The 25,471-nt window shown below is 35.3% G+C and overlaps 1 protein-coding gene across 1 annotated transcript; it reads right to left on the bottom strand.

Annotated features, from left to right (window-relative positions):
- Nucleotides 1-1,615: 1,615 nt before the first annotated feature.
- On the bottom strand, nucleotides 1,616-15,725 carry HAPLN1 (hyaluronan and proteoglycan link protein 1). Its single transcript, XM_070935776.1, has 4 exons — nucleotides 15,626-15,725; nucleotides 6,703-7,071; nucleotides 4,729-5,031; nucleotides 1,616-1,905 (listed from the first exon to the last, which is right to left on the bottom strand). The coding sequence occupies exons 1-4, from the start codon at nucleotides 15,723-15,725 to the stop codon at nucleotides 1,616-1,618; spliced, it is 1,062 nt and encodes a 353-aa protein (XP_070791877.1).
- Nucleotides 15,726-25,471: the final 9,746 nt, after the last annotated feature.

The raw sequence follows: 25,471 nt of genomic DNA, 5'->3' as shown, positions 1-25,471 counted from the left end.
CTAAGGTTACACAGTAAATCATAGCAAAATCTACACTATCTGTAATTACTTTCATTAAACATGACTTAGTCATAGTTTAATGTTTGTTTTATCAGAGCCGTTAATTCTAAGCAGTTTCATCCAGTGCTTACTATACTTTGCTACCTTTATTTTCCACCAGAAATATCATGAGCATTCCTGATGTTTTAGAATTAAACACTCATCATTCCCAAGGATCATGAATACACAAACTCCCACATATTTGGGAACTCTAGGCTGAAGAAGGTTAATAAGTCATTTGTCCTATACATAACTCAGCATATTTTGGTAATATAGAAAGTAATCTGGAAAAATATCTGAAAATCCTAATAGTGAACAGATAATCCCAATTAAAATATAGCTATAGTTAGTCATATTCTCTTGGGGAACCCAAGAGCTTTGACATACATAAAATCTTCTTTGCTCGCAAGCAAATGGGCCATGCAAGGCATAATAAGATGCAAATGTAGGAGTTGGTGTCTCCATTAAAATAAGCAAATGGTTTTGATTTTATCACGAGTACTCAATATTAAAATATTTCTCCTTTTCCTAAACAGGATAAAAAAATATCTTCCTCTTATTTATAGAGTAGAGAATATGCTTCAAAATTCAAATAATGTTTACCTTGGACATATGGAACTAAGACAGGAAATTTTTAAATATTTAAAATTTTCATTTATAAAGGCAATAATATTTAAAAGCTACAATGAAATCAAGATGCTATATTTAATATAGTGTGTGTTTCTGTCCAGCAGTTCATTTATAGATAACTGCCCTGAGTAAAAGCTAAATGCTGCTTAGCAAAATGGATTTCAAAATTAAAATAACAGCTGCAGTAATATAAAAGTTCATAAAACTATTCAAAGTAATGCAATATATTTCAGGCATATTTAGTTTGTATTAAGAAGAAAAATGGCTCCAATCTTTACTTATTCATACACACAATTTCTACTGCATACATAAGAAAACCAGGAATATGTTCAGAAGATTTAACTGTGCTTGATGGAATGTTATAGAATTCTTTACCAGAGATTGCTAAAATGCATCGTTTGAAATAGTGAAACTTTTTTTTATGTCAAAGACTTCATAAAATACTGTTGCTTTAAACAGCATTCACATCTTTTTTTTAAACTGCTCACAAAAACCACATGGAATGGCAGTTAATAAAAGATGAACACAGTTCATAACATCAGATCTCAGTCATTATTCTCTGGTATCTTTTAATATGATGCAAATATGTAAACTTTATCCTTTGATAAGCCTTACATTCCTTAACTGAGTCCTAGCAATCATCAAGCTATTGCATGCCCCATTCAAGAAAAATATGTTTGTTGGAACTGTGTAGCTTAAAGAGTTACATTTCCAAAACTTCTTCACCTAGAGCTTTCTTTAAATTATATTAATTTAAAATATCTATTGAATGATTTTTAAAAAAATAACCAAACAAATGAATTGGTTGCTTTTACGAAATGACTCCTTATAGTAAGTAAAAAAAAAAAAAAAGATTTATCACAGTTTTGGCAATTTGTATAAGTTCTTATTGAAACAATCTTCACATGTTCTTGATGGAATGGACACTGTTGTGCTCTTTGTCCTTTCACTGGTATGACCTGAAGCAGTAGACCCCATAGAGCTTGTGTTTTTTATCCGGAAAGCCCACCAAGCGTACTGCTGCTTCATTAGGGCTACAGCGTTTTCTTGGCTTGGAGATGGGATATCGGACACTGCCATCAGCCAGCCAGCCGGCATCACAGCGGTCATATCCTAGGAGTTTCCAGGCTGCAAACATTTGGCCTACTTTCGCAATCTGTGCACCATCATTGATGCAGGCTTGCACGGCTTCATCATAGGTCAGCTTGGTCGGGTGTATTAGGTAATAAAAATGGCCTGATGGAATACGGAAAGGTTATAATACATATGAAAAAAAAAGTTATGCAATTAAAATACATTTTAAAGATTCATTTTTAAAAATTCCATTGTATTTATTAAGTGTGTGTGTTTGTGTGAAAAACAATTCAAAAGGATAGTTACTATAGTTACCCCTAAAATTATAGGGGGAAAACTGCATTCTTTCAATAAATGTGCAGACTTTTTAAATTTTTTTTAGATTAAATTTTCTAATACCCTGTTTTCCCGAAAATAAGACCTCCCCGAATAATAAGCCTAATTGGGCTTTTGAGCGCATGCGCTAAAATAAGCCCCCCAAAAATAAGCCCTCCCCAAAAATAAGCCCTCCCCAAAAATATTTAAATGTTTGCGCAGCCGGTCCCCGCCATTTCCTCTTGTTAGGGTTAGGGAGACAGAGCTGGAAATCAGTAAGATGGCAAGAGGAACCCCGTCTTGCTCCATGCACCCCAAAATAATAAGACCTCCTCGAAAATAAGGCCAAGCACTTATTTCGGGGCTCAAAAAAATATAAGACACGGTCTTATTTTTGGGGAAACACGGTATACTTACGGAAAGGTAAGAAGTGATACATCCTTTAAGTGATACATCCCATTGTATTAAAGAGATCACTGAATCTTTACCTAACTGAAATTTGCTTCATAAATATATGTAAAATTATACATAAGCACTTGTAATTATCTAAATCATCCCATTTCAATATGCTCAGCATACTGTAGAAGGAACAATGGCTGCAACAGACTTAAATCAGCAGAAATGGCACTTCACTTCAAATATACTGTATGGCAACATAACTGTCAAAAGTGCTTCTATGTGGCTTTTCACACTGTCATTAATATGTGAATATTTCATTCACATTGGACAATCCTATGTCTCTAATTTAAATGATTCTGGTTTAGATCTTGATGTTTAGTGCAATTAATTTTATACTGTACTCTCTAATATTTTCAGTACAAATGCACGGTACAATTTTTACAAAATAAAATTTGAACCCAGACCACGTGGAATCTCTACATGACTGAGGCCTCAAGTGATTTCCTTGATCCAATAATCCCTGATTATTTCTCCATTGATCTGCAAAGCTATTTTGAAGAATCAGAGGGCCCACTTCCTTAAAACAGCACAGGATTATAGGGGAAAGGGGAAAACAAGAAAAAATCATCATGTCTCCCTTCACCTAGGAAGCAGATTCAATAGCCATGCAAATTAAAATCTTATCTCTTGTTTGAAGCCTTTTCTCAAAGCCCAAATGATGTGCAAGCTATGTTATTTATATGGGATGAGATCAGGACTTATGAGAAACTGAATTTTCATTATAAATAGTGGTCAGTTTCTTTGGAACTCATTGTGTGTATTTATTCATTTTCCACAAATTTCAGATAATGCTTAAATGGCACAAGATTTATTTGCCTCAATTCAGTCAGCCACTTATGGAACTAAAATAGCTGGATCTGGATCAGGTAAACATTTGTACAATGTTTAAAGCCTATTTGTTTTGGAAATGCATTCTTCAGGATTGCCCAATGAATAGTCATGTTTACTGTTCTCATGTTCTAAGGCAAATAAATTTTATTGTGAATACTCAGAGCATTTGTACGCAGAACAAGGGAGCATCCCTTTGTGTGTGGGCTACAAGCCAAACATCTGTTACTCAAGAGGTATACAAGTTAGGACACACATGAGATGCCTGGTTCTGAGTTATCCAACTTTCTCTCTTGTGTAGATAAGTGTTTTTCTGTTAATTTCCAAAGAAATAGCGGCATTGTTTTTTTACATTGTTTTAATATTGTCAGCATTGTTTTTTGTTTAAAATGTAACATTTTTCCATTTCTAACCTACATTTAAGTTCTGAGTCAACAATTTTCATTTAGCATTAATTTTTAGCAACCTTATTTCTTATGAATTTTTTACTAGGAAAGATAGAGGAATATTTTTCAAGTATAGTATAAAGAAGTTTCAAATCAAGTATCAGTCCCCAAACTCCTCTGAGTTATAGCAAGCAAATTTTGTTAGCCAGCAAGCAAGTATGAGAGACTATGCAAACATAACATTGGAGTAAAATTTCTGTATTCTGCGATCTTTTCCACCAAAATTGTGGAATAGGTGAACTTCACAGAATTGACCAGGGATAAAAAAATAATTCTGCAGTATTTAAGAGCTCTATCGCTCATTTTTCTTCAGACGTTATAGTACTGACTCCTGAAGAATTTGTCACAGATGCTAGAGCTCAGGCAAATATTTCTGTCTAAACCAGGGAGAAGCAAAGAATCAGTGTCTAGCTTTACCCTTCTTTCAAAAAAGATCTCTGTCTCTGATCCTTTAAAAAAATAACTATTGTGAAATGCTTCCGTCCATTTCTTTGTATGGAAATGTACCCACCTGCCTTGGAAAAGAGACAATGAGAAGTTGAGAACATAGCCATCATGTTGGAGAACTGCAGGTCATAGCTGTGAGCAACCTTATTGGGATGCCTTTTGATAAATGTCTGTTTTGTGATCAGCTACCCCACAATAGCAGCCATTTGTGAGACAATTATTATCACATTAACATTCCAAATAAGATCAAAACAGTTGCCTTCTCCTGTTATAATAAGAAGCTCTGTCGTGTTTCCATGATCTGATGCTTGATCTTTTTAAATAGCAGAACTGATGAATTGAACTTAATTTGAACTGAAATTGAATTTGGGACTGTTTGCAAGTAAAACACATTGAATATCTGAGCTCCAATTCCTTTTGAAATAAATAAAAATTAATGCCGAGTGTCACACTTCACTACAGAGAATTTTCAAGGAGTCAAATTACTTACCAGTAAAATGAGAGGTAAAACAAAAGACATCGTATTTGTTTTGTTCTTTATTTGAGAAGCCATAATTCCGAATTCCAGGCACTGTGTTCTTCCCACCACAAGGGTCTCTGGGATTTCTAATTGGATATTGCGCTGACCCATCATTGAGCCAGCCTGCATTGCACCAGTCCAGTCCTGACCTCCATGCTTCATATAACTGGTCAAATGAAGCTATAACTGCATCCTGGTCGAGGCAGGCTTGCTGAGCTTCATAGAAGTTTAAATTATAGCGACCCAGTCGTGGGAAGTAAGGGAATACAATGCCTAAAAGAGAAGAGGAAAAGATGGCTGCTTAATTAATTAATTAATCAATCAAGGGAGGACAACTCACCTCTGGCAGGATGCCTGAGGTCTTAAGCCTTCATTTTGCACTATGTTCAGATCATACATTAGAATTCAGCATGAAGTTTACTTATTTTTCAGTGGCACATTTTTTTTTTCTTTTTTTGTCTAAAAACAAAATCAGCCCCAAAATGTTGATATTACAGCAGTGCTGAAAATGAGGCTTATAGATGGAAACTGAAAAACATAAATGGTGTTTTCCCCCAACTGAAAGGCATTTCAGAAATGACAATATAGGTTAGAATAGATGGAAGAAGAATGGAGATCTTACCACCACCAAAACAACAATCTGTTTAATTTATATTTGGGAATGTTGCCTAACTATTTAGTCTAAGAGTTTTGTCTTACTTATCGTAAGACCGTATATTGAAGCTTACTCTTTCCTGATGGAATACCACCAATTCTTTATGCAATACTCAAATGTATCGGATACATTATTTTGGCTTCATTGCTTCATTATTAGCATGCTTGTTTTAAAGAGCAAGTAAGAAAACGGATTGTTTGATTTTGGCACATGAACTTTATGAACGGCCAAAAAAATTGTCATTTGATTTGTATTGGAATGGGAAACCTACAAATAAGCTATATATTCGGATTTATCTTTAATGCTATTTCCCTGAACAAAATACAGTGGTAGCTATTGGCTCTAACTGAAACTTAATTTCTTTCCATATTTGTTGTAAGTGAGAAGGCCCTACAAATATAGTAAGACTGGAAACTACACCAGATCAAACCAGCCAGTCAGGATTGTTGAGAACTGGCCTACTATGTGAGTAAAACTTCCATTTCCTTCTTAAAATAGATTTTTTTCTCTGAAATAAGATGCTTGTTTTAAGAAATATAATGGAAGAAATGTGGAATATAAATGTTTAAAACAGCTACATAGGTAGCTTCTATGGCTAAGTACATTCTCCAGCCAAAATATTTTCCTTCCTATCAAATTCAGGCTGTTTAGACAGAACCATCCAGTATAAAAATGCCTTAAGTCAGAATGGCCAAAAGTTGTTCCCTTCAGTCTTCCAGAGCTTTCATGATTTTATTTTCTTAGTGGTACATCTTTTGATCTGTTACGATTATTTCTATATATGTTGTTTTTCTCTTTTGTAAGCTGTCCAGAGTTGTTCAGATGTCAGGTTGCTTTGAAACTGAATTCAATATATACAGACCTGAAGCAAAGATGTTTTGGATTTAATAACATGTACAGAGGGCATATTCACGCAATCTAGACCAGGATTCCATAAAGATTTTCACTTACAAACAAGGCCTTCTTCCTTCATGAGGTTTGTCCCAATGTTACATAGCATCTGTATGAAGTTAGGGTCAGTGCTAGTTACCCTAAAGCCTTAAATTCAATTAAATTATTTTATAAAACTTGAAGAGAGCAATAAACAAAGCTCCCTTAAAAAACCTGTGCAGAAATAAAATGTAGGTTAACAAACTTATCCACTAATCTTTCTTATTAATTAAAGAAAAAATATATAATCTGACTGGATTCTGATAGATGGTTACATTGAGAAATGAAAGCTATATTGTCTGAACAATAGTAATAGCAATATTTTTAATGAACAATATATGCTTAGCTAGGAAGCTTACCGTCCAAGTCTAGAGTTATAACAGCTGAATCATCTTCTAAACCTTCAATGACTTCACATTTGTATTTCCCATAATCCTCCAGCATTAAATTTGAGATTACCAGAGAGGCATCATTTTCAGTGCTTTTCTTCAAGAATACCCTTCCTTGGTAATTGCCATAACTTTTTTTGTGGTAGCCCATTTCAACATAGACATCCACTTCTTTGAGGTAATCTGAAGTGAGTTTGGTCCACTTGACACGAACTCTATGGAATCCTGAGACAGGTAATGCATTGTCACGGTAAAATTTACATGGCAGAGTAACACTTCCACCACGGTGTGAGAAGATTTTAGTTTGTTCTGCTTTCACAAGAAGATGAGGTTCATTTTCTAAAACAAATTTGAAAAAAAGAAAACAGTGATTAGAATGGCTTAAATATACTAAACTGTTTCAGAGATGAAAACAGTCACATTTCTAGGCATGTAAAAATCTATGGATATGTACGTGATTCAATATCTCCTTCTTTCTCTCTTCCTCATGCTTCTCATTCATTTCATAAACGAAAAATATCGAGTTACAGAGGCCTTTGCAGATGAATTGCCTTTGGATTCTTCAGATACCTCAGATGGATTATTTATAAATAAGAGAGAAGTGGCATCGGATTCTAACGTGATGACTTGCCAAGTTACAGATAACCATAGAAACCAACCAATTGATATACAACTTACAGAAAAGAAATATGATTCACAAAAGCAAAACCAACAGGATCAAGTTATAAAACAGAATGAAAATCGACCAGTTGATACACAACTGGCAGGAAGGAAATCAGGATGGAGAGCCATCCCACAAAAAGAAAGGAAAAAAAGAAACAGGTCTCACAAAAATAAAAATTTCTAAACTAAGCAACAGTAAAGCCAGTTACTTTGAAAAAATACATGACTGAATATATGAAAAGATGGATGAGGCGAAGTAGTGGTTGATATCATCCTGAGGAGAGTGACTGCAATGCTGTAATTTTGGGATGTGAAAAGGGCCTATGAATTGTTAGATTGGAATTATCTATTTTTGGTTTTTTTTTATTGATTAACGTATTATATTTATGTTTAGCTATAAGGCAAGAGAGTTATGCTGGGGCATGCAGAAGATCTGGATGTTACTCCATTATGAGAATGGGAATTAATAATCCTGAAGAAAGCCACTATTACAGATATGGATTACAATTATAAAGTCACTTGGGTGGTTGTTTTCTTTTTTTTATATATATGTGAAGATATTCATTACTGATGGGGGCAGATGATAACTGAGGATTTTGAATACTCTGTTGCAACTGGGATGTTATGTTACCCTAGTCCAGATGATGGAGTCAGCAATCCAGTGGAAAGACATCAAAGAAGATATTATATCGATTATAAGTTTAAAGTCATTGATTTTGTTTATATAAGGGAATATTTTTTTTAGTAGGATGGGCAGAAGAATAAAGATATTAAGAATTGTTGTGCATGGTAATCTTGTAGGAAAGTGGGTGGAGACAGGCTAGTGTATTGATTGTATAGATTAAAAAAAAGGGATGCTTAAGAGACATATATATGGGAGTGGAGGAAATGGATAGAGTAGAATAAATGTAAAACTAGAATTCATGGGGAAGGCTGCTTTGAAATGTTATATTAATATACGCAAAAGATTAAATGTTAAAGTAGGATTTATTATATAGTTTTAAAGTGGAAGGTTGTTTTGAAATGTTATATTAATATACAGACATAAGTATGGGGAAGGGGGAAAAAAAGGGCAGACTATCGATAAATTGGGAGTTATAATAATATTACTGTGTTAAATCAGAAGTTATCATACAGTGTTATAATGGAATGTTATTTTGAAGTGTTTGGTAAGAGGGGGAAGTAATAATATTAATAATATCACTAGAAGTAAGGGTCAGTATTTGGAGGGGGGAGTAAGGGGATGGTAAAATATTATATAATCTGTTATGTACTAGGTTTTTATTTTGAAAAAGTCACAGGGGGGATGGGGTGGTGAGGGGGGGTTAGGGAGGAGGGGGGGAAAGGGGAAAAAATTTGTAATTGAAAACTTTTTCAATTAAAAAAAAAAGAATATAAATGGCTAACAATGTGAACATATATGAAATAACTTCTCCAACTATCTCCATCAAAATTCAGACCTGATCCAGATGCTACATTTTATTATGCAAGATAGCATTCATTGATCTGAAAAGCAGATCTTGTACCTGAGGGAATAACGCTAGGAAGATGGTGATGTTGTTGTTGTTGATGATAATAAAAAGTAAGGATCAATAGATAGAAATGTCACACATGCAGAAAACCATCTTCAAATTATAGGATACCCTCCTGTGCAAGATAGAACATGTAGGTCTATAACACTTCCTGAAGCCTAAGGCAGATGAATCACTATAATGAAGGAACCCCCAAAAGTAGAACTAGTTTCTGAGACTGCCTACTTCCAAGACAACTGAATAGAGAAAGGACCTGGAAAAAAATGACCTAATTTGATGTGGTTGGATGGATCAATAAATATAGCCATGACAGTCCTCTAGATAACCAGATCTGAAGCCATATAGGGTACCAATTGATTTCTGAGTGTAACTTAAGGTGACAACCAGCATCTTGAATTATATCCTCAGGTAGCCAATGCTGCTCCTGAATTAGCAGGTGTCACTGATTATATCAAGATAAATTCATCATTGCCTGGGCTTCCACATTTTCTACCAATTGTAACCACTGAATCTTCTTTAAAGCTAGCCCTGGGTAATATATATATATATTATAGTATCCCAACTGGTAGTCACTAGAGCATGAATGTCTGTGAGTAGGGCTAAGGGCTAAGGAATAATTATAATTGGCACTTAAGGTGTAACTTTGCAAAAGCCCTCTTAGATAAGTGTCATCTGTTTTTCAAAGTGGGAACTGTAAGTCTAGGAGAACTCTTAAACTGCAGCTATCTCTCATCATGGAAAATATAACTCTATCGAGAGTCAGAGAATTTCCCAGGGATTCCACAAATCCAAAGCCACTCCATGTTGAAAGGATTCAGTTTGACTATATTTTAATTTGATTTATATGCCGCCCTTCTCAGGGGCGGCTTACAATGTGCTCAGCAATATTGCTCAGCAATTTCCGTGCTTTGTTGTTTTTGTCTTTTATTATTTTCTGAGTGTTCTGATGCTATGTGTATTTTTAATTTTTATATGGGATTTGTTTCACTTTGAATTTTATGTGAGCTGCAGAAAGTCAGTTTTGGTTATGGCAGCTCATAAATATTCTTTCCTGTCCAGATTCTGACAATCTCCAGGGACCGGGTTAGCATTTCCCGAGAGTCAAGATGCATAAGTGCACCATACTGATAATGCCAAATCCTTTACCAACATATAACCTCCCCGGATTCATGTAGATGTCTGAAAGGAGTGGAGACAGGTCAGATCCCTGGAGGACTGCAAGAAGCAGGGGTCTCTGGGCATACCCACTTCCACTGTCAACACTGATTGGAACTAATGCCTAAGGAAGATGGATATTGACTGTAGAGCAGTGCCCTCTCTTGATTCCTTCAGAGACTGTCCAAAAGGATTGGCATTCTCCTGATTCTACTGTCTCCATCCATAAGTGTGACCAATATGGTTTCTACACTGTTATACCAGTCTCAATCCTGCTTGGGCTCAAAACATTTGTTTTCATCAGAACTTCTTGCACTTCACAGTCTTCCAAGGGAAGATGGTTTGAGACCATTAGAATATCTTGTAAGAATTTGCTGTCCTTTCATGACACCTGAAATCAATTCCAAGAAATGGAATGCTTTTTTTTTTTTTGGGTGGGGGAGTGTGGTGTCTTCAAGGCAGTGTTGACTCATGGCAGATGCCTGGGCTATTGCCTGCATTTTTCTTGGCAAGGTTTTTCAATACTGGCTTGCTATTGCCTCCTTCCTAGAGCTGAGAGAGAGTGACTGACCCAAGGTCACCCAGATGGCTTCATGCTTAAGATGGACTACAACTCATGGTTTCCTAGGCCTGATACCTTAACCATTACACCAAACTACCATATACTGGGAAAAAAGGAAAGAACAAGTTTGTTAAATTAATATTCTGAAACACTGTTTTTATTTCTTAACATTTTTTTCATTTATCAATATATGATTCATTTTTTCCACTAATTAAGTTTTAGTGATTCTCAGTCACATCAATATGTGCTGAAAGCTTGCATGCAAATTATATTTTAAACAATCACAAAATCCAAAGAGTCTCACTGAGTCATAAGTATTATATAATACATTTCTGCCTTGGGGAAAACTGGAATTCCCAATCTGAACATGGCAGTCAGCCGCAATATCACCCTGATTCTATTTTCTCAAATATTTTACAAGAATTCTGAACTAGGCCTGAAATACAACCGTCTCTTTATTATTAGAATGTTGAAGGCATAAAAAACAATGAATTTATTATATCCTGAAATTATCAGTCATTTATTATATTTTCTGCCTTCTGTATATGAGTGAATAACAACAATAGTAATAATAATGATTCATTTCAATTGTCATTATTAAACCCCTTTTCCCATATAGAAATTTTGATTTGGAAAGAAGTTCCAACTGATTTTGGTTGAATAAATTATTCATTTACAATGGGACAGTGATAAGGAGGTAGAATCTAAGTTAAGAAAATTATTGGAGCTTTGCAATACTAAAGACCAATAAAACTTGTCGAAAAAAGAGCTTTAACAGAGAATAACATAGGAAACCATATCTAATCGATATCTGTCAATAAATTTGAAAAGTTCAGAAGTGTATCCTGAAATTGGTAGTAATATGTCCTTGATTACTTTTGCTTTGCAGGGAAGTACAGTAAGCAGTAAAAGTAATTCACCACATGTGATTTTAAGAAACTTTAAGCCTGAACTTTTTATAGCTTGTATAGTGCATTATGACAAATTAAAGCTTTCAAGATTGCCACAATGGTCTAAAATCTAATCATTAGATAGTTATGCTACTCTGCAAATATACAAGAGACAAACTGATATGAAAAAATCTGTGATAATACAGGAAGTGATAAAAAAGGTAACTTGAGACCAACTTTGCAGGTCTGTAAAGCAAAGAAAAGCTGAAGTAAAACTATAAACACATTTAGTGAAAGTTTCAGTGAATGACCTATTTATATTCCATTAATGATTTCCTTCCTTCCTTCCTTCCTTCCTTCCTTCCTTCCTTCCTTCCTTCCTTCCTTCCTTCCTTCCTTCCTTCCTTCCTTCCTTGGCATTCAGGAAGGGAGTAGTTATAGTAAACAGAAAAACTGAGTTTTCATCCTGTTCTGTTCTAGGAATAGTGCAGCTGTTTGGATCAATGTGGGAAAAGTGCTTTGAATGCACAATCAGAATCTTACTATACCTGCTAACAGTTCCTTAAAGCAGGCATGCATTTTTCTGGGTTTGTACTTTTTTTTTGTCTGGGACCACAAAACTACCATGTGAGCCCAGAAAAGGTGTAGCTGCTGACAGGAAGAATGAGCATGTCCATGCCTGATCAGAAACATCTTTCTTGTTCTGGATACAGATAATTTCATATCCCTATTTTTATATAATTTTCTAAAATAACAGTGCCACCTAGTGCTCTTACTATCTCACAGGGCACTTCACCATAACTGCTGCATATTTCAACAGTATGAATGAGTTTATGGGTACACAGACACTCCACTTATTTGCAGTTGTTATGCATCTTGACAAATAGGATTCTCATATCCTAGGACCATTTAGGCCTGTTCCATCTTGTGAAAAATGCAGTTCTGAAAGGAAGGAAAAACATGTGCACGTTTGGGGCATATCTGCACATATATTTTGTGCATATTTCATAGAATCACAGAATGAAAGGCTTGAAAAATACCTTAAGAAGCATTTTGTCTAACCTTATGCCCAATACAGGAATATTCTACTAAAGCACTTTTTTTAAAAAAAGGCCGTAAATCTTTGTTTAAATACTTTCAGTGAAAGAGGTAATCTCTTCCATTGTTGTACATTACTTGAGAATTAACAACCAATAGATACTCTTTATTATTTTAACACATCTTTCATTTCCTATTTTCTGAAACAAGTCTAATAATTCTGCCCATTATCTATTTTACGGCTCTCAGGTACTTGAAGTTAGCTTTCACATCTCCTAGCGATCTTCTGTTCTCCAGGCAAAACATATTTAACATCTTCAACTACTCCTCTTTAATTTCTATTTTGATATGCCTTATTATCTCAGTTGCTTTTATCTGGACCACTTTGTGTTCATCTAAAATGTGGAAAGCATATTCCAGTTATGTTTTTACCAATACAGAATAGAGAAATGATGATTTCTTTGGATTTTGATGCTACATACAGTATCTGTCAATACAGCCAGGATTGCATTTTGCTTTTTTACAGCTACATCATCCTGCTAGTCCATGTTCAGCCTGCGGTTCATTAAGATACGAGGAAATGAGTCTCATCATATTCAATGAACCATAATCCTTAGCTCATATGTATGAAGAAAACTGCACTTTATTCCTTTTTCTAAAGGATTTTTAGTATTGATCAATTTGCTATAAACAACTCATGGAAATTTTGCATTTAACAAATTTGGAAAAATCACTTTATAAACACAATGTACAAATTTATAGTATTGATACACCTTTTTTCATCATGTGTGATGAACCTACATATTGGCTAATGATAAATCCTCGAATTCCTGCCTATTTGGCTTTTGCAGAGCTGTGTCATCTTAAATATTTTGTGATTCAAAGTGAATGAAAAGTGATGATGTCTTTTTGGAAAGGTCCATTGCTTTGATTATAAGTGTTGAATTTTGTTTTTTAAGTAGAAATCCTTTGGTATTAACTGCGAAACCAGTGAGTCATTTTATTATGATTTGGCTCTTTCAGTTGGGTTGTTCAATTCTGTCACAAGAGAGGCAAAACTGCCAAAATTTGATGCCTTTATCCTGCAACAAATCCCCTAAATAATTTTCATAGATTATTATTGTAAAGATTATTGCCACATATGAGCGACGATCAATACCTTCTAATTATTTACTGATCTAGAATTCAGATGATCTTAATTCATATTAAATTAATTCTATCACTAATTGCAACTATAAATAGGAGAGGCTAAAAACAAATTCAAGATAAAAATGGGTGACAACTGCAAATAGTGATAAAATAACCTCCCATGCACCATGACAGATGAATTCAATATAATAATTATTAGATTGTAATAATTTAGTGTTGTAATAATTATTCATAGTGGGAGTATACACAAATCCCTGTTCAAAATGTTTATGACTAAAAAAAATGGACATTATTTGAACTGGGAATCTTGTACTTGATCCTAAAATGGATGAATTTTCCATTGTACCCAAATTGCATAAGCTTTTTTATCACTGTTAAAGTGTTGCTGGCATCTTGAAGGTTTTGTAATCTTTGTTCAGTGTGGGAAATATAGACTGAAGCATCCCCAACCATAGCTATCAGTTTGAAAAGAGAATTCTCTACAATAACTGGATCAATTGTTACAATTATTTTGAGAAGCCTTTCCTTTTTTCTTTAAAGACTATCCATCATCACCACCACTATCTATCTTCCTTCAAAACAGTTACTTCTAAGCCAGGTATTTGGCTTATAATGTATCTGGTGCCATATTTTACTGATTCTATGTCAACTTTTTGACCTATGTCAATTTTATTAAGTATTTGGTTAGCCACATTTTCAGTTTAGTGTATATTCTTTGCCATTTCTCATTTTTTTCCTGTCCCCTTACATTGCTGGTGGCCTTTACCATGCAAGATCCTTCTAAATGCTTATTCATAATCAAACCTTAATCAAAGATCCTCCAGAACATTCTAAATAACATTTCTACATTTTTACAGTGAGAAACAACTCAAACATTTTTAGAGCAAAATTCCAAAATTGAGCTATTTAAAAAGTTTTACATTCCCATGTAAAGTAGACAATAAAGAGTTATTAGCAGCTTGATAATAACTCTAAAAACAGAAATAATCTTATTCATTGAGACCCATTTTTAATTCACACCTTATTATTTTCCATTTCTATTTTGACCTGGAAAACTAGATCTGATTTCAGGAGATGACTGCTCCCTTATAATCCTCCCAAAGTTGTTGTGATGCTCAATCATTTCTTTCTAGATATCAACATGCAACATCATTTATAATGAGGCCAGCATCCCTATCTTGCACTGATTCTCCAGAGTTTATTATGCATATCCATAGGCCGTATAGCTTAAATTGTCAAAATGTAAGCTATACAAAGCAGAGAAACTGCATGACATTTATCCTGCCTGTCACTTTTGCATAAATAAATGTATTGGCTTGTTTCATACAGGATGATCCTCGGCTGCTGAAGCCAGAACAGAAAAACAGCTGCATTCTGCTATAGCCTCAAAGCTTTGCACAGCAATCATAAGCTTTAGGATTTGAATGGATGTACATAAATATGTTAAGAGGTAGTGTTTCATAGAAATCAAAGCAATGGGGAAGCATCTACCTGGGGAGGTAAGCTACTTTTTATGTTGTCTAAATTGCTGCTGATCTCTTTTTTTGCATCACTGTGTTTTAATAATCCATCATTACCATATTTCTGTGCTATGGAGGTTTACTTATGACGGGCTTTAGATCTTATTTATTATAGAGTAGGCAGATATCTATCAGAAAGTCTAATTGCTTACTTGTTGTGTTTAGCATGCATGCATTTTGATTTTAGTAACCATTGCTTCTTCGGCAAAAGTCACAGAAATGTGGTATGCTGAACTGCAGACTGCAGTTCTAACCTAAAAAGCACTGCAGTATAAAAAAAAATGTAACCCTGCAGCAAAGTTAGCTAATCAGTTTTGTAAATGTAGCAAACATTAACCTTTTTATTACAGCATCACAATTGTTCATTGAATTTCTTTTACTCACCATGGATGTGAATTATTCTATCATGCTCCAGAGTGAAGTTAGCAGCATGATGCTCAGCCCAGCAGAAAAAAATCAGCACCAGAAAAAGTAGACTCTTCATCTTTTATAGTCAAGAATCTTCTTCACTGCAAAAAACATCAGATGGCAAAGAAGCTGTTGGCATCTGGAAATCTTAATAGTAAAGCTTTATACAGTTTCTCTGAGTTCCATCCTTCTCTTATTATTGCTCATTGTTTTGTGCTTGTAAAATGACAGAGCCACATAATTAAGAAATCTTATTAGGAATGTCCTCTTTGTCGGGAAGTTAGCTCTACAATTAATTGACTGCCAATGACATGTACTGTTGGGTAACTCTGCCCATTAAGAGAGTAATTGATATTTGCAAACCATAAAACATAAGTAGATTGTGATCCTTAAAGGTTGTGGACTCCAGTTTAAGTATTCAGAACTATTCTGTTTGTATCCATTAAACAAAAACATACTGTAACTTAGACACAGAATATAAATACTGTTTTGCATCTCGTGACTGTTTTTGCACCTTAGTTAATTTAGCATGCAAGTGCAAGTTCTTCAACTGATCCGAGAGGCAGACTGCAGAGGCATGCTTTCTTACAGAGGCATACTCACCATTTTATAGCTTAGACTGCAGAGAAATGTTGAAAACCTACATAAAACAGGTTAGAGTTGCAGGTTCCACTACTGCAGCTGCCCTGACTGATTTGTATTCATTTCTATTTAGAATGCTGACGCATGAAATTATTGTGTCAGTTAGGGTCCCTGCAGTCAGCAGACCTGCTGAGAGCTGCAGGATAATACTCTGCAGAGGAACAGTTAAGAAAATGAAGGCCTGGAATCCATAGGAAGGGATATAATTCAAGATTTCATTGGCAGAAGAGTCTGTTTGGCATTTTCTTTTTAATCAGAAACATTTTCTGGATGTGTATTCTACCAGAGATTTTTTTTCAGCTGAATCCATGACTTGCTTTTTGCACAGAGCGGTGGTATAAAAGTAGTTGCAAGAGGACATCATGACCTCTGGCACTGAGCTAAGACACATCGTGAGCGATATCTCACAATGAGACTGAGCTACCATTGTGAGGAATATCATTGTTCTGACAGTACGTTTTTGCTCATCTGAGAATGAAATTATAAATTAAGGTCAGCAAGTTTTGTGTTTCTGTGTATTTCTCTGTGTGTATAGAGAATGCACTCCTTCATATCCTGTTCACTTTTGGCAACTGCCTGGAGAAATTCCTGCAGTCTTCATGGCAAGATTTTGGAAGTGGTTTGCCATTGTCATCTTCTTAGGGCCAAGAGAAAGGAACCCAGCTGGTTATGTCCATGGGGGACTTGGACTCATGGTCCCCCAATTTTTAGCCTGACATCTTAACTACTACATCAAAGTGGCTCTCAAGATTAGGGTGAAACAGTTCAAAATCAAATTCATCTAGTGTGGAACTAAAACATTAGATGTCTATCCACTAAATTTATTTATTTATTTTTATTTATTTGATTTGATTTCTATACCGTCCTACTCCCGAAGGACTCAGGGCGGTGCACAGCCAAACAGTAAAACACATACATACAAAATTTAAAAGTAGAATTAAAATCAAATTAAATAATTTTGGCCCGGACAAATTAAAACCCCAACTTTTTAAAACCAATTTTAAAATTGAATATATAAAATACTAAAAGATATTTAAAAATTAAAAATCTTTTATAAAAGAGGGAGAAGATTAGGCCAGGCCCGCCTGGTGAAATAATAAGGTCTTTAAAGCACGGCGGAAGGTGCGCAGATCCGGAATCCTCCATATCTCTGGGGGGAGCTCGTTCCTGATGGCAGGTGCCCCCACAGAGAAGGCTCTCTCCCTGGGGGCCACCAGTCGGCATTGTTTGGCCGACGGCACCCAGAAGAGCCCCTCTCTATGGGAGCGTACTGGCCGGTGGGAGGCTATTGGTGGTAGTAGGCGGTCCCACAAGTACCCAGGTCCTGAGCCATGGAGCGCTTTAAAGGTGGTAACCAAAACCTTGAAGCGCATCCTGAAGACCACCTGGAGCCAGTGCAGCTCATGCAGGAGGGGTGTTACATGGGAACGTCAAGTCGCTCCCATACACTTATCTACAATGCCTTGAGAGAAAATGGAGACCAAATAGCTTATTCTATAAGCCCCCTTCTATTTATCTTGAGCAAAGCTAATATGTATTGATCAGTCAGGCACAGAATAAACTGCATGTGGGAATCCTCATACATGGAGGCATGTACAGAGAAGTTTATAACCATATTCCCTATGTCAGTGTTCCTCAAACTGGCATTCTCCAAATGTCTCCTCAACTCCCAGTATTTTCCGCAGTGGCACTGTGTTGACTGAAGCAGTCTGAAAGTTGAAGTCCATGCTCACTTGGGAAAAGATAATCCAGCACAACTGATTCTTTTTGAACAATATTAATCTGATCCATACAGAGTTAGTTTGCTTATTTGTGGCTTAACATATTGTGTAATGAGTAATAATGGTTTAGTGGCTTAGCATGTTTCATGAATGTAGCTGGTCCTTAGTCATAAATGTGTGGTTTACAATGCAAACCACAGTAAAACAAGCCTTGCTCTCACAACGCATTGTGATCTTCCATGAACATTGCCTTATAATATACAGAAGCTGGAAATATTTAATACATTTAAAATTGAGGACAGCAGAAGAGAGCATTTATTTGGTCTTTTAAAAATTACGTATTTTTTGTTTTTATAATTTCCACATTGCACATTTCGGTCATTCATCCTTAGCTTCCTAATAGCCTGAATAATCTATAGTTGTTCATAGGTATCTTTCTGTATTAGATGACTGAAAAAAGTGATGAAAACTGCACTAATGGGAAAAGTAGAAAGCTCAAGGGAAAAAAAAACACAAGAGTGCCAAAAAGTCTGCTGGGTTTTGAACCAACCAGATTCTGAATACAAGACAAGTATTATACATATTGAGCTGTTACAGCATTCATAGGAAAGATATTACAGAGTATGCGAAACATTGATTCATTTGCAGAGATGTTCCTGATTCTACATAATAGCCATTAAAACTGCTCAGATTAGCCTACATCAAGGTCAAGTATTTTCTTCAAACACCAGCAGTGCTTGAGGCAACAGAATATGGAAAAGTTTACTTCAGAAGTGAAGCATAAAAACATGTCCCCGGGGAGCTAAAACAGGGCAATGTTTTCCACCCTTGCCTTCCAAAACTTTCTGAGACAAGGAAATCTGATAATCTGGATAAGCCTGGAGCTTATCCAGGAGCCTGGATAACTCTGCAGACAAGGCACTGTAATTTAACATCAGCTGTCTGCAATTAAAGTAAGTTCGAATCTTGCCAGGCTCAAGGTTGACTCAGCCTTCCATCCTTTTTAAGGTAGGTAAATTGAGGACCCAGTTTGTGGGGGCAATAAGCTGACTTTGTATAAAATATACAAAAGTATGAAGGCTATTGCTTAACGCACTGTAAGCCACCCTGAGTCTCCGGAGAAGGGCTGCATATAAATCAAATTAAAAAAAAAAAAAAAGCTTTAGGAGTCAAGTCTTACTTGAACTTTGAAGTTGGAGCATCCAAATGGGTGTATGCTCTTATCATTGCAGAAAAAAATCCCCCATAAGCTTTATTTTGGTTTCATTTAGGGATCATAATATTCTTGTTATATAAAAACCCATTCATAGAACAACACAACCCTGACACTTGCCTTTAAAAAAAGAGATGTTCCAAGATAAGATTAATACTAGTTTGTTTTAGATAGCACAGTTCATATTTATTATTCCCCATTTTCAACTGATTGTAAGCCTGGGGAATTGAAACAAAACTGGAAAAACATGTCGTGGCACACTTCAAAGTACCCTTTTGTTAGAGTTCTGTTTCACTTTCCCCTTCAAGAGAAGCATGTTTTCAGAATTTGTACATTAGTGTAATTGGTTGCACTTTGCCAACTGACACAATATTTGAAAGACTTCTCAGTTTCCATTACAGTTGCAGGTTTTTGTGCCAAGAGTATACATGAAGTTCTAGAACATCATAAAAAAGTAAATCTTGTAATCTAATAAAACTTACTGATTTGAATAGATTTCTCCTTGTTTACTAGAAATTGAACTGATTATGGGTAGGAAATGTAGAGATGTACAAAATGGTTTATTTCGTTATATTTGCCATTCTTTGCTTTCTAAAATCAATGGTAAATCTACTCTATGGCATAGCTTGCTTTCTAAAATCAGGGGCAAGAATATCTCAAAGTTTTCTCTTTCCAAATACAGTAGACTCTCATGATGGTCATGAGAATCTACTTTTTTGGTCGTGGTCACGAATGCTTCTGACCACGACCAAAAAAATTCACATTTTTTTTCCTATGGCTGATTTCGCACCATTTTTTTTGTAAGTGCCAAATTTCCAAAATTAGGTTTGGGTCATGACCAAATCGGTTTGCGACCAAAGTTATGGAACGAATTATGGTCATGACCAGAGGTTCTACTTTAAATTGCTATAAGGTAAGAATTTGTTTTTCAAATGAAACAACAGTTCTACAAGTAGATTTATTGCTAGCTGGTGATTTCCAATGATCAGTTAATGTGCACAAATGCAACCATGATATTGCTAGTGCATTACAAATTTATTTATTTAAAACTTGTACAGCTACCCATTTTAAAACCAACTCTGTTTTATTGCTTACAAGCAATAAAACAATATAAAACTACCAACAATACATTAGTAACAGAAAAACTGGTGTTATCAACCACACTTTCTGGATCATAGAATAGAATAGAATAGAATAGAATAGAATAGAATAGAATAGAATAGAATAGAATAACAGAGTTGGAAGGGACCTTGGAGGTCTTCTAGTCCAACCCCCTGCTTAGGCAGGAAACCCTACACCACTTCAGACAAGTGGTTATCCAACATCTTCTTAAAAATTTCCAATGTTGGAGCATTCACAATTTCTGGAGGCAAGTTGTTCCACTGATTAATTGTTCTAATGGTCAGGAAATTTCTCCTTAGTTCTAAGTTGCTTCTCTCCTTGATTAGTTTCCACCCATTGCTTCTTGTCCTACCCTCAGGTGCTTTGGAGAATAGCTTGTCTTTGTCCCATTCCAATTCCCATTCCCCACATATGTGGGAAAAGCCAGTTCTTGAATGGTGTCTGGAAGAATAAAAGAGTAGGGGACTTCAGGGGTGAAATGCTCCTGATTAGGACTGAATCGCCCGATCTGGTAGCGATGACGGCGGGTGGTTCGGAGAACCGGTAGCAAAAATCCCTATGTGCCCCCTCCCATGCCCAGCTGAGCCGCAGGATTATCAGAGGCTTTTTTTTTTTACTTTTTAAAAGTAAAAGCATTTTTTCTATAACCTCTTCCGACGAAAAAATGCTTTTAAAAGTAAAAAAAAAAAAGCCTCTGATGATCGCGGGGCTCAGCTGGGATAGTCAGAGGCTTTTCAAAGCATTTTTTTCTGCAACCTCTTGGCCGAAGAGGTGGTAAAAAAAATGCTTTGAAAAGTCTCTGACGATCCCAGCTGAATTGCCTGATCGGCAGAAAGGTATTTTTTAAAAAGCTTCTCTGACCATCCCAGCTGAGTTTCCTGATCGGCAGAGCCTTTTCAAAGCATTAGAAAAAATGCTTTGAAAAGTAAAAAAAAAAAAAAAAGTTGGCCACGCCCACCCAGTCACATTACCCCCCCACCAAGCCACGCCCACAGAACCGGTAGTAACAAATTTTACATTTCACCCCTGGGGGACTTGTCCATAGAACACAGGCTGCATGGTTAACAAAGGGGACACTATGAAACATATATTTGAAAGTACTTACTTCAAGTTTTTCTGATAGATTTAAATTAATATATTTTCTTTTTAAAAAAATTAACCTGGGATGTTTTTCCATCTAAGACATGGTTCGCCTCATGCTGGATTTCAGCTAAAGATGTGGGTGTACAGTTTACTGAGGTTAAGATCACTGGCATCAATGGGTGAAGGTGTCAAAAAGGCAAAGTGGTAACCATGGCAATATGAGTGAAGCTGAACCCCTCTGTACATGAACAAAGGGGTAGGGCTTTGAGATCACTCATTGACTGCCATCTTGACATTTTTGTACTCCCTTATTCCAGTATGGAAGCTGATGTTTTCAATACATATTAACATTTTCACCTCCTACTCTTCAGTCTTTGCATAACCAACCTCCTTTCCTACTGCCTTATGTACTAAAATATCATGGAACAATTCATTCATAAGGAATATTCAGTAAAACTATTCAGATAATAAATAATTTGTGAGACAAAAATAAAATGTTTCACAATTGCAAGAACTTTATCATTTTTTAAAAAAAATTGTACTTTAATATTTGTACCGTATGTAGCACCCAACAGGTGGCAACAACTGGCTAACGTTGTCCCTAATCAGAAATGGTTATGCATGGTTAGGCTTAGGGTTTAGCCATCCGCCTTTTCCGTTTTGCTGTTTTTGGAAGGCAAGAACAGATGAGTGTTGCTCTGTTCTTCCCACTGCCCATCAGAAATGTAACCTCCAAGTGTGTTTTTCTGCTGTAAATTTAAAGTGTTCTTTCTACTTAAATTGATTATTTGTTTTGGATGGCGTACTTTACTTTGCTACAGTTAATCCCAACAATTTATACCGTATTTCACAAATGGAGAAATGCCACCATACTCAAAGGATTAACTTAGTTTTCTACAGTTTTAATTATTTTTTCTCTTTTCTGTTCACTACCCACATTTCCAGGCATACTTCTTTCTTTATTAACTGCAGTGATGCATCTCTTAATCAGTTTCCCAGTCACTTGAAATGGAAGGATTTCATGCGAATCAAAATTATGATAAAACATAATTGATGAAAAATGATGAAACAATATACTACTGGAAATTGATGAAAAGTGATGAAACAATATACTACTGGACTGACCAAGGACCAAAAAAGTAGATAGCTCAGGGGAATATATATACTGTATATAATAATTCAATTTAATGAATTAAATTGTCTGTGTGGCATAGATAATGTATATATTCAGTACACACATATATCTGGTAAGCCCTGCCAACTTGATGAAAAATGATTGGCAATTGCTTTCTTAGAACAGAAAGTTAAGATAGCTAAGAAATAGAGTAACATTCTAACGGAAAGACTGAAACAGAATTATTTTAAGATGGTTTAAAGATCAAGGAGGGAGAAACACAGGGCAGGAAGAATTTAAGGACTTTAATAGCTAGACAGGAGAATACAAAGGATTCTTAGCTAATAGGACACGCCTCAAATATTCCTGAAGAAGGGAATGACAAACAACAATCCATAATGTTGCAAAGAAAACTACATGTCCAATGTCCATTAAGTCACTGAGGCTCAACTCTAGTTTAAGGAGACTTACTTATGGAACAATTTTAAATTATGAAATTTGGAATAAATAAAAAGGTGAAAGAATCCTTGTGATCATAGTCCAATAGAAGGCAGACTAAGAACAATAATTGTTTATACTTATACATGTTAAGTTCATTCTGATATTAAAAATGAACACTGTCCTGTTTTAAGTATCATGATACCCATTCCATATAATTTCATATGATGGGGGAACACAGAGGATTTCTTGACAACTACCGGTAGTTTGGTTCCTTTCTCATTTATTTACTTACTATTATTTATATATCTTTCCAGACCAAACAGAACTCTGAGTGTATGATCAAACATTGAAATAAGTTCAGTGACAAAACACAACAGGAAACATTTGGCCTTTGAGCATTAATTGCAACACTATTGCATAGATTTGCTAATTTATTTGTAATTGTTATTTTTTTTAAAAAAGAAAAGTCTATTCCCTTAAATTTAAAAATAATTGCAAATAAATATTAATAATTAGTGCACAAATAGACACATAGCACATTGTCCCCATAGTGTTTCATTCTTTGCATATGAGTAGAGAGAGATACCGTTCTCTAACTAAGGAGATAATGAATGCTTTGAAAAAACAATTTTTTGCTAGATCTGCCTTTTTTTAAACATGAGGGGCAAGGACTAAGCATTTTCCTCCCAGCTGCAGCACAAGAAGCACTGTGCTCTGAAAACATGGATCCTGCTAGACCTGCATTAAATCAGCAACAACAACAAACAACAGTGACAAAAAAACCCCCTTCTTTCATCATTTTTAAGAAAATAGTTGAACACTGAGTAAGATGGAACGGGCTTCAGCAAATGAATCTTTTTCAGCACTCTTTTTTCACTTTATCAGTCTGATGTTCCTTGCGGATCCAATCTGCAGCTGTAGTGAATAAGGTTGGACAAAGGACATTTATCCCTTCCCTTCTCCAACAGTTTTGCTGAAATTCCTCTATTTAGGAAACGTGGGGAAACATCTAACAGCATCATTGGGAAACAGATTCATCTGGAATTGCAAGGAGAGAAATATACGTATCCTAGGATACCCAACTGTGAGAGGACAGTGTGAATGTGGAAGTGTAAGGTGTCAAAAGGGAATAAGTATGTGTAGGTGTGGAGTAGGACATTAAATTCCACTCATGTAGTATCCAACAAATTATGGAATTGAGAAATCATCTGTTAGAATAAGGGATATGAAAAAAGTACATTACATCTCTCAATCTCTATAAAAAATGTTTCATATGATATTGTTGTATTGGGGGGGGATGGAAAAAAATACTAAAAAGAGCATACATATAAAGAAAACAGACAGGTTTTCATGCTAGTGTTCTAAAAATGGAAGATTATTATAGGGTATAGTATACCAAATAAAATTTCAATTTATGGACTCATATTTTCTAGCTTTAATTAAAGAGTGGAAATTTTACACTGCACTATTCAGTAGTTCATTGAAGAGTTTTATCCATTTTTCTTTACAACAACAAGACCGTGTAAAGAATCTGCCTATATACATATATATGTGCAAATCAAAACCAAGATTATCTGTGTTTGATGAAGATATAGATAATATGGCAGTTTTGTTTTCATTTGATAGCTCCATAATCTTATAAATGATTAAATTTCATTATAACACTGAAGGTGATAGTCAACAGAAGATCAATGTCTAAGAAAATTTAATGGTGGCGTAGGTTTTATGTTACCATAAAATTCCACAATAGACAACTTATGGAGCAGAAAAAAAAGTGGCTGCCATGAAGAAAAGGGATCAACTTATTTTCCAAAGCACCAGAAGGCAAGAGAGGAAGAAATGTATGGAAACTAATCAAGGAGAGAAGCAATTTAGAATTAAGGAGAAATTTCCTAACAGTGAGAACAATTAACCAGTGGAACAGCTTGCCTTCAGCAGTTGTGGGTGCTCCATCACTGGAGACTTTTAAAAGAGATTGGCCATTTATCTGAAATGGTATAGGCTTAATGCTTAAGAAGGGGGTTGAACTAGAAGACGTCCAAGGTCCCTTCCACTTCTGTTATTCTGTTAATTTCCAAAGCTGTATTCATTTAAAAATATTTTGCATGAATCTAAGCAAAATAAAATAATCTCATGAACTGTGGTTAAATTCACAGATAGTTGTGGCTAATAGAATGATTCCAAAGAAGGGTGTTTGCACAAGACGTTTGCAATATGAGCAGGTCATGTAAATATTATGAAGCCCAAATTGATTTTTCCAGAAATGTTTTCATGAATGTAAAATTTTGTACTGAAATCTGGCCCTTTTCTTTTAATTTAAATTCTTTAAATTTAAACAGTTGCATAGAAGATGTGATCTGTAATGTCAAGAAACTAATATTTTTTCCTTAAAATATTTCTACCTTATTCAGCATCTAAAGGAAGTAAAAGTAAAAAAAGGTAGTTGAGGTTTTTTTCAGACAGTCTTTCTAAAATAATGCAGTCTT

The sequence above is a fragment of the Pituophis catenifer genome, unplaced genomic scaffold (assembly GCF_029215685.1).
Source record: "Pituophis catenifer annectens isolate HBS135680 unplaced genomic scaffold, rPitCat1.0.hap2 SCAF_2, whole genome shotgun sequence".
NCBI classification, from domain to species: domain Eukaryota; kingdom Metazoa; phylum Chordata; class Lepidosauria; order Squamata; family Colubridae; genus Pituophis; species Pituophis catenifer.
The sequence above is the reverse complement of the archived record's forward strand: the minus strand, read 5'-3'. Positions and strand labels throughout refer to the sequence as shown.

Excerpts from the sequence above, each read along its gene's own strand:
- HAPLN1 (XM_070935776.1), bottom strand. The coding sequence starts at position 15,725 with ATGAAGAGTCTACTTTTTCTGGTGCTGATTTTTTTCTGCTGGGCTGAG. Across the intron at positions 7,072-15,625 it reads TAGAATAATTCACATCCATG|AAAATGAACCTCATCTTCTT; the intron begins GTGAGTAAAAGA and ends AATTTGTTTTAG. Across the intron at positions 5,032-6,702 it reads TATAACTCTAGACTTGGACG|GCATTGTATTCCCTTACTTC; the intron begins GTAAGCTTCCTA and ends CTTCTCTTTTAG.